Source organism: Argentina silus (genome assembly GCF_951799395.1).
Source record: "Argentina silus genome assembly, chromosome: 2".
In the NCBI taxonomy this organism is placed as follows: domain Eukaryota; kingdom Metazoa; phylum Chordata; class Actinopteri; order Argentiniformes; family Argentinidae; genus Argentina; species Argentina silus.
The window spans coordinates 2,881,819-2,892,273 of record NC_139656.1 but is presented as its reverse complement, the minus strand read 5'-3'; the positions used below and the strand labels follow the sequence as shown (position 1 = coordinate 2,892,273).

The window sequence follows — 10,455 nt, the reverse complement described above, 5'->3', positions numbered from 1 at the left end:
TTCGGGCCGGAAGTCCCAAAATAGAAAGGTAGCACTCCGGTCGATATTGATAACCATCTCTCTGCTAGCCAGGCCGCGGACATTGCAGATTTGCAGCTTAAGTTCGCCGACGTGTTCTCTCCCCTGCCCGGTCGGACTACGCTCATCGACCACCATATAGAAACGCAGCTGGGTTTAACGGTGCGCACGCGTCCCTATAGGTTGCCGGTGCACAAACGAGACGTTGTGTGCCGGGAGTTGGAAGCCATGCTGGAGCTGGGTGTGTCGAGGAGTCCCGCAGTGATTGGTGTAGCCCCATCGTGCTTGTCAACAAGCCAGATGGGACTATACGGTTCTGTGTGGATTATAGACGGGTTAATGCGGTCTCCAAGTTCGATGCATATCCGATGCCCCGAGTCGACGAGCTCTTGGACCGGCTTGGTACGGCCAGGTACTTCACGACATTGGATTGCACGAAGGGATACTGGCAGATTCCACTCTCGCCGGTGTCCCGGGAGAAAACGGCATTCTCCACTCCGCTCGGGTTATTCCAGTTCACCGTGCTCCCTTTCGGGTTGTTCGGAGCCCCAGCCACTTTTCAGCGCCTCATGGACCGTATTCTGCGGCCGCACGCCGCCTATGCTGCGTCCTACCTAGACGACATTGTCGTCCACAGTGACACCTGGCCGCAGCATGTGCGGAGGGTGGCTGCTGTTCTGCGGTCCCTGAGGCAGGCGGGGCTAACGGCCAACCCGAAAAAGTGCGTGATCGGGCGGAGGGAGATCCGGTATCTGGGGTACCACTTGGGACAGGGGGAGGTGCGACCGCAGATTGAAAAGACTGCGGCCATCGCCGCCTCTCCCCGGCCCAAGACAAAGAAGGAGGTGAGGGCCTTCCTGGGGCTGGCGGGATATTACCGCCAGTTCGTACCTGGGTTTTCAGAGCTGGCCAGTCCCTTGACGGACCTCACCCGGAAGGGTGCCCCGGATCCGGTCCAATGGTCGGGCCAGTGCCAGGGGTCGTTCGAGGCCCTTAAGGGGGCTCTTTGTGGAGAAACGGTCCTGTATGCGCCTGATTTTAACCTCTCCCTACAGATGGACGCGTTGGATAGAGGCCTGGGAGCAGTGCTGACCCAGCGGGTGGAGGGGGCTGACCGGCCGGTGCTGTACCTGAGCCGCAAGCTGTCGGAGAGGGAGGGCCGGTACAGCACCGTGGAGAAGGAGTGCCTGGCCATCAAGTGGGCGGTCGGCACCCTCCGCTACTACCTGCTGGGTCGCGCCTTCACCCTCTACTCCGACCATGCCCCCCTCCAGTGGCTCCACCGCATGAAGGATGTAAACGCGAGGATCACCCGGTGGTACCTCGCGTTGCAGCCCTTCAACTTTTCCGTCGTGCACAGACCGGGGGCGCAGATGGTCGTGGCAGACTTCCTCTCCCGTGCAGGGGGGGGGGAGTAGGTCGTCGGCCGTCGGGTCCCCGGCCTGTGTCGGGCGGTGGGGGTATGTGGGGGGACATGCAGCGTTCGGCCTGTAGAGGGAGCTACAGGACCGTGGCCGGGGTTGTGTCGGCGAGACTTTTGTTGCACACCTGCTGCGAATTAAGTCTCGTCGGCGAATGTTTAAGATGTGTGTGCTTCTGCCATTTCAGTAGGGGAGCTAAGCTGGAGAAGCAGGCGACGAGAGCAGAGCAGAGCTGAGCGGAGCACCGAAAGAGAGACATTGAACGAGGCTGGAAAGCCAAACCGTGCCAGCGGACCCCTTTGTGAATAAACGGGAGAAATTCCCTTATCGTTATACTGCGTCTGCCTCTGTGTACCACCGGACATTGTTACACATACTTACAATATTCCCCTGAAGGAAATCAAGGGCAAATGCACTGTAATCATTGTTAATTTCTGTAATAACACAAACCCCTCAACTCCATATACCATGTAAAGTGACACCATATATCAAAAACATTTTTGGGCCACAGTAAGACAAACAACATTCATTGTATGTCATAAGAATTCTGTGGGGAACCATTTGATAATTGCTATGATCCCGTTGTTGATGCCTCATAGTTACATCATGAGGAAGTTAATGAACCGACTCTTACTTATTGTCTATAAAACGGTGGAGAGAGACAGAATATTCTTTGTCCCTGTCCCATGACTGTAGGCATTGACTGCAGGAGATACTGACTCCCGGTACTGTACAGTACATCTACAGTGTGAGGATTGACTTGAAGGACCAGCGGCCAACAAGGTGATTATTTTAAGCCTTACAGTTTCAGACATGAGTTGTGTTTCACACTTGTTAGGAGGTGACTAAAGGCTAACATTACTAAAGAAGAAGTTTTTATTTGTGCTCTGATTTTTAAATTGTCTGTTTTTAATACTTTCATAAACCTTTTTTTCAGAAAGATTGTCATGAACGTAGTTATTATACGCTACATAGATACATGCAATCAGATTGGAATGTTATTATTTAACCCTTGTAAGGGTTAGGTTAATTGCAGGGAAAGCAGAGTTCTAAAACAATTAATCCAGCTCTCCTTCTTTTCATTTTGATTGAGTCTCAGGAATTGCTAAGGCATTGTCCGTTTTATGTTCATAGTTATGGGGATATTTCACCCAAAATACAAATGAGCATGATCTCACACATGCTGTACCTTGGCTGTAATTTAGATTCACATTTTAGCCATTTTGCAGATGCTCTTATCCAGAGCGACTTCAATAAGTACGTTTGCCTAAAGTACTGTAAGTGAAACAGCTGTACATCATACATCGCAAGTAAGACTTTGTTATAAGAATAAGTGCCACAAGCAGTGCTAGAAAAAGGGAAGAAAACAGTTGTTAGTGATTCACCAAGATAGTTTTTATGTGTGAGATCACATGAATTTGTATTTTAGGTGAACTCTCCCTTTACAACAGGATTTTGCCTAGAAATCAAAGGGTGATTTGAGGGAGTCATTTGCTTGGACGATGGTCATGGGCATGCATTAACGTTACACAATTTTATCAGATATCAAACCATTCCCTTTTTCCTGTGTGTTTGTCGGTTTCCACTATCGCCAACTTGTCATTATCTTACCAAACATGACAAGGTAACAATCCCACATTATTTAAAGGAACATTTCACCAATGGTCACCACGACTCAACAACAAAGTTATAAGTGGTCTTTGCCAGTGTGCAAATAAGGGAGAAAATAGCCTTTTAACGATCAAAAAGTAATGTGTCCAAATCTGTGCTTTGCGGCTCCCATCCAGCCACAGAGGCGTGTCCAAGCTAAGATGCACGTCAGTAGACACAAGTGATAGATGTATACACTAGCACGGTGCTTATAGATGTAAACAAACCAGGCAGTAGCTAATGTGAGGCAGTAGCTAATTTCAGAATGCATTCACATGCCCACATGTTCGTAAGGTGATCTGGAAACGATTTTGAGGTCCAAAATTGTGAAGTGTCCCTTTAATTTATTGCAGCTGTGATATATTTCCTCTCTTTTATCTTCCCTTTCTTTTATGTCTTTCCTCTTCTATCTATTTTCTCTTTTTCCTCCCTCCAGTTTTCTCTCTCAGACAGCTGATGGAGAACCTGACTTATAACAACAACATGCTCCAGCTGGAGGGGTTAAAGGTCACCCAGCAGTCCATGTACCCCGTCTTCCTCTTCTTCTTCCTCTCCTACCTCTTCATCATGGTCACCAACGTGGGTATGGTGGTTCTCATATCCATGGAGAGAAGCCTGCACCAGCCCATGTATATCCTCTTCTGCAACCTGCCCTTAAACGATGTCATCGGTAACTCTATTATGGTCCCCAGGCTGCTGGGCGACATCCTGGCCCCAGCGTCTGAGCACTACATCAGCTACAGCGAGTGTGTGGTTCAGGCTTTCTGCACACACATGTTCGGCACCACCTCACACACGATACTGATGATCATGGCCTTTGACAGGTACGTGGCCATCTGCAACCCCCTGCGCTACACCACCATCATGAACAACAGAATGGTGATGAAGCTTTCTGTGTCTGCTTGGGCGGTGGCCTTGGTCCTAGTGGGCATTCTGCTGGGTCTGACTCTGCGACTGAGCCGCTGCAGGACTCTGATCTCCAATCCATACTGTGACAATGCCTCATTGTTCAAGCTCTCCTGCGAGAGCGTGTACATCAACAACGTGTATGGCCTCACCTTCACGGTTGTCCTGTTCGTCTCTTCCATTGGCAGCATCACGCTCACCTACTTGAAGATCGTGGCCGTCTGCCTGACCAATAAGAACAAGGCCCTTAACAGTAAGGCCATGAAGACCTGCAGCACACACCTGGTTGTGTACCTGATCATGATGGTTTGTGGTTTTGTCGTCATCACCCTGCATCGCTTCCCTCAGTACTCAGATTACAGGAAACTGTCCGCACTGCTCTTTCACATCGTCCCTGGCAGCATGAACCCCATCATCTACGGGCTGCAGTCCAAAGAGATACGCAAACTTATGATGCACATGTTCCAGTCCAAGAAAGTGTCTCCATGATTTGTATGTCTGTTTTATCATATACTATAGAAGTTGTGGATTGAAATTACAATTCAATCCAAAAAAGGCATTTGTTTTCAATGTTTTCTCTACAAAATGAAAAACAGAAGCTTTTTAAATAAGGTTTTTCCATTATATTGAATTTCAAATTGAAATTGAAAACTTGAATCAAATTGATCCCGAGCCTGGTTATGTGCCCCACTTCGCTGAGGCCTAAAGGTGAATGAGAGGCACATCACCCTTTGAGCCTCTTACACCATTTTTACCATCCACCCCCACCACCTTATCAAACCCATGACAGTACCCCCTCCCCATTCTGTATGAACATAGTTTTATAGTTATAATGAGAGTTGGATTCAATGTCCTGTTTTGAAAATAAAGCCTTTTTCTAAAATATGTATTAGTCATTATTGCTGCTGAAACTACAGTGCATTATGCAAGTCAAAAGTAAACATGTGCGTGTGTGTGTCTGTGTGTTTTTATTTGTGTGTATATTAGGTGATGAATCAGCTGTCTGGTGTGCACACCAGAAACCTAATGGCTACTCAATTGTAGTTCTCACTTGTAGGATTGCCCAAAAAGACAACTCCCAATGGAGTCCTGGCTAAATTAGGTTGATTTCAGCGTGACTTTGATGTTCTAAAATTACTTTCAAATACACAAATTCATACCTTGGCCTTCATATTTAAAAAATAAATAAATAATCAAATCAAATCGAAGTTTTTTGATTACACGATACAGTGCAATGAAATGCTTAGGGTAAGCTAGCTCCTCAACAATGCAACAATCAACAATTCAATTAAATATAATAATAATAGTAATAATAATAATAATAATAATAATAGAAAAACAATAACATAAGGTGGCATAGTGAATAGCAGCATTACGGTCGAGGGCGGTGCAGCTGCCGTATCAGGCGGTGATACAGTCAGTCAGGATACTCTCTATGGTGCATCAGATCAGACAATAGAAGCTTTTCTCTTACTCCTAAAAAGTGCTGACGTCATATGGTAGCGCAACCACCAGCCAGCCAGAGCACCCAGTATGGGCTCACGCAGAGAATGTAAGCAATGTGGAAAATTGATAGAGACACCTGCAACAGTGCAACTAGTATTATATTAGATTCTCTGTTCAGTGTACAGTAGGCCACTACATGTAGCCTAATTAATGTGCATGTTCTCAACAACAGTTCTAACTTTCCATCATTTACATTTACATTTTACATTTATGGCATTTAGCAGACGTCTTTATCCAAAGCGACGTACAACAAATACATTTGTTTAAGTAAGTGAATCAACTATCCAACAGTCATCATAAGACAAAATAATCAATGCTCACACCAGGGGCCATTGGCAGTTGTAATGCCAGTAGGCTAGTTTTTTATTTATTTATTTTATAAATTTTGACCAACTTTAGAACATCCTCAGGGGAGAGGGGGGAGAAATCTGCTAAACAAGGGACTGGAAGTTGCGCAGTGGGTTTGGGAGGAGAGGTAGGATTGTTGGTGAGAGGTAGAGGGAAGGAGCTGCTAATGTCATCAACCTTCTTTTCAAAGTAGGTGACAAAGTCATCAGCAGACAGAGAGTAGGGAGGAGGGGGAGGAGGAGGGTTGAGGAGTGAGGAAAATGTGGAAAAAAGTTTCCTTGGGTCAGAGACAGGATTGAATTTTGGAGTGGTAGTATAAGGCTTTAGCAGCTGATGCAGATGAGGTGTAGTTGAGGAGGAGAGAGAGATAAGGGTCTAGATCATCAGGAATGCCAGACTTTCTCCATTTCCTCTCAGCTGCCCGGAGCCCTATTCTACAAGCTTGCAGGGTTTCAGACAGCCAGGGAGCGCGTGGAGTGGATGGTGCCGGCCTTGAGGTCTGTGGACGGAGAGAGTCGAAGGATGAGGAAAGAGAGGACAGGAGGAAGCTGCATCAGTGGATAGAAGAGAGAAGGATTCAACAGAGGGTAGGGCAGATAAGACAGAGGAAGAAAGAGTGGAGAGTGAGAGGGTGCGCAGGCCGCGACAAGAGGACACAGTGTGGGTAAAGGCTGGTTGGGAGGGTGAGCATTTGAGAGGGAGGGAGAAGGATACAAAATGATGATCCGAAACTGGAAGAGGGGTAACAGTGAGGTTTGAGGTATGGGAGGATCTAGTGAAGACAAGGTCAAGCTGATTGCCCACCTTATGAGTGGGAGGAGAGTGGGACAGGGTAAGGCCGAAGGAGGATAGAAGGTCAAGCGTTCCAGACGAGTGAAGCTTCTCCGACTGGATGTTGAAGTCTCCCAGTAGTGTGAGCGGTGTGCCGTCCTCAGGGAATGAGCTGAGAAGGACATCCATCTCATCTAAGAAGTGTCCAAGCTGACTTGGAGGGCGATAGATAACAACAATGTGAAGTTTGACAGGGGAGGTGATAGAAACAGCATGGAATTCAAAGGATGATATGGACAGGTGTGACAGGGGAAGGACATTATGTGACCACTTAGGCGAGATGAGGAGCCCTGTTCCTCCTCCTCGACCAGAGAGTCTAGGGGAGTGAAAAAAGGAGTAGGCATCAGAGAGGGCTGCCGGGGTGGCTGTGTTATCCGGTGTAATCCATGTCTCTGTGAGAGCAAGGAAGTGGAGAGACATGAAGCAGGCATAGGCTGAGATAGCCTCTGCTTTCTGGACCGCCGATTGGCAGTTCCAAAGTCCTCCTGTGACAGTGAGGTCATGGTCAGTTGAGAATGGTGGGTAGATTAGGTTGGAAGGGTTGCGAGTGGAGGTGTAGCGCGGATGTGTCCTCCTAATGGAGGAGATAACAGGAATGGGGAGAAAGCACATTGTGATTTTTTGCCGATATAGAGGGAGAGGGTTAGTGGGAAAAGTATAAACAATACACTTGGGGTAATAAAGAAATTATCAAGATAAAATAAAAATACATAGTAGTATGGCCTTCCTCTCAGGCCTTCCTCGATGGACTCCACAGATAGACTCCTATGTCTGTGTGTCTTGAGTCTGACTCCACAGATAGACTCCTATGTCTTTGTTTCTTGAGTCTTCGTGTCAGGAGGCTGTTGCTCTGCGCTCGTTACAAAATAAATGCAGATTCTGTGATTGCTGATGGCTACCAGGGTGGCATCCCCTCCCACCTAACGACCAGACAGGCTTCACCACTCACTCAATCCCAAATGTATTAGTCGTGGTCCAGGGTGAGCAGGAGTTAAATAGTGTTTAGGCCCTCCCACTGGAGATTGATAGGACTTCACAGCTAATTTACTTCAAACAGATGGCTTCCAAAAGAAACTACTTAAGGCAGGATAGCCAAACAAAACAACCCTTAATAGCACTCTGATTAGTAGAGGCATGCAAGATCATGCAAGATGGTAATGTAGCCTCATAAAAATACTGCGATGTTGAATTACAACTTTGTTTACAATTTAGGGTAGGGATGGCAGTGGAGTGATTGACATCAAATCAGATCAAATCAGACTTTATTTATATAGCGCCTTTTGTGCAAAATTACAATAGAAGGTGTTTAACAATACAGTGAAAATAAACATTAATATAAGGACATTATAGTTTTGGAAATACGAGACATGGTAGAACAGAGAGACCAGTGCAGCACAGTAGAAGAGGGTATATTAAAATAAGATGGATTAAGAGAAAGCTGAATTAAAAGGGATGTCTTAAGATTTCTTTTAAAGGTGTTTACAGATTGTAACGCCCTCAGCTCCTCTGGCAGGCTATTCCAGAGGCGAGGACCATAGACATTCAATGCCGCCTCCCCGTAGTTCTTTGTCCTCACCCAGGGAACAACTAAAAGGCTAATGCCAGAGGACCTGAGTGATCTTGAGGGAGCATATTAAAAGCATGTCTGAAAAGTATTCAGGCGCTAGTCCATTGAGTGATTTGAACACCAATAAAAGAACCTTATAATCTATCCTAAAACTGACAGGCAACCAATGAAGGGACTTAAGGACAGATGAGATGTGTGCTCTCCTTCTGGTCTTGGTTAGTACACGTGCTGCTGCATTCTGAATGATCTGTAGCTTATCTATAGCTTTTTTAGGTAGACCAGAAAGGAGAGCATTGTAGTAATCAAGCCTGCTAATGAAAAAAGCATGCATACATCTCTCATTATCTGCCTGGGAGAGAAACAGTTGCACTTTAGCAATATTTCTAAGGTGATAAAAGGCGGTTTTAGTGAGATTACTGATGTTTCAAAATTCAAATCAGGGTCTAGAAGCACATCAAGATTTTTTGCTTGGGGTTTGGCGTTTTGTGCCAGGGATTTTAAGTTACTGCACAGTATCTCTCTCTGGACCTTTGCTCCGATAATTAAAACCTCTATCTTATGTTTGTTCAATTGCAAGAAATCATGTGACATTCACAAGTTGATATGATCAATGCATTGAACCAGTTTATTAATAGGGCTGATGTCATTGGGTGATAAAGAGATGTACGGGTTGTGTATCATCGGCATAGCTCTGAAAATGAATCCTGTGTTTTCTGATGATATTTCCCAGTGGCAGCATATAGAGACTGAACAACACAGGTCCCAGAATGGAGCTTTGAGGAACCCCACATTATGCTAGTGTTAGCCGAGGAGTGGTCACCAATGGAGACAAAATAGTCTCTGCTAGACAGATAAGTCCTAAACCAATCTAAAACTGAGCCAGAGAGACCAGCACACTTCTGTAGTCTGTTAATAAGGATGTCTTGATCGACTGTATCAAAAGCAGCGCTTAAGTCCAAAAGTACTAATTTTGAGAGTTTCTAGTCATCCATGTTCATTTTCAGGTCATTTACAACTTTAACTATCGCTGTCTCAGTGCTGTGTTGAGGACGAAAGCCAGATTGAAACTTTTCAAACATACAGTGCCAGGGGGAAAATACCAGTCAGCAAGGAGTGATTTACAATCACTAGCACTTCATCCTCAAGACAATTAAAACACAGGTGGGGATAGGGTCAAGTGAGCAGGTGGAGGGTTTTAATTGCATTACTTCGTTCTTGAGCATTTCTTTATCAACAGTAGCAAAATCATTCATAGTAGTCTTAGGCAGAGGGAAAGTGTCCAAAGACAGGAGCTCACGCACATTCAGTATAACATGGTTTAGATCCAACCTGATTTTTGTTATCTTGTCTCTGAAAAATGCTGAAAACTCTTGAGGTGATGAAAGAGTGACTTTTTGGAGCTGGACTTATGAGGCTGTCAATAGTTGAGAAAAGCATTCTGGGATTATTATGATGTTTAGAAATCAGCTTTGAGAAATGAGCTTGTCTTGCATTTCTAATGGCTTTATTGAAGATAGTGAGGTGTTCTTTAAAAATGTCATAATGGACTTACAGCTTAGTTTTTCTTAAATGACGCTCAGCTTTTCTAATTTTTTTCTTTAAATTAATAATATCCCAAGTTCTCCATGGTGGTTTCTGTTTCGATTTAGACATGACATCTTTCCCCTACCCGTGTAGGTGAGCATGCCAACAGGGTGTTGTATGATGGGTGTAGGGATTGAGGGAATTAGACAGGGGAGGACGGGCGTGGAAGAAACCAGTAGTATAAAGAACAGTCACCTCTCCCCTAGCCAGGACTTCATCACTGCTCAGACAGGTAGAGAGCACCACACCTGTAAGGCTTTGTGCAAACTGAAATGGGATGGCTTGTTATGAATAGAAATGTTGAAATTGTTAAGATAGGAATGGAATTGTGTGCCAAAATGTTTTTGACAGTAGCTTACTTTGTCAATTGTTGATAAAGTCAATGTAAAACTACATTGCCCAATGTTAAAGGTCAGGATTAATTTGACTAAAATACTATATACTAATACTAGTTTGTGTAGAATACTATTATTCTCAAACATCAACTATTGAACATTCATACAGAGCAAACTCTCAAAAGTTGTGACGAGTCAGTGAACAGTAATCTGTCTACCTCTCTGGATTATGTGTGTTGTGAGGAGGTTCCTCCTGTACTGTGTTTTTTACAGGGCTCTTATGTTGAGG

At 45.1% G+C, this 10,455-nt stretch overlaps 1 protein-coding gene across 1 annotated transcript; it reads left to right on the top strand.

Moving 5' to 3' along the window:
• Positions 1 to 3,533: 3,533 nt before the first annotated feature.
• On the top strand, positions 3,534 to 4,484 carry LOC310821789 (olfactory receptor 52D1-like; the record flags this gene model as incomplete). The annotated part of the gene is made up of 1 exon (XM_083694008.1): positions 3,534 to 4,484. Exon 1 carries the CDS (start codon positions 3,546 to 3,548, stop codon positions 4,482 to 4,484), a length of 939 nt encoding a protein of 312 aa, XP_083550134.1. The 5' UTR covers positions 3,534 to 3,545.
• Between the last annotated feature and the right edge of the window lie 5,971 nt (positions 4,485 to 10,455).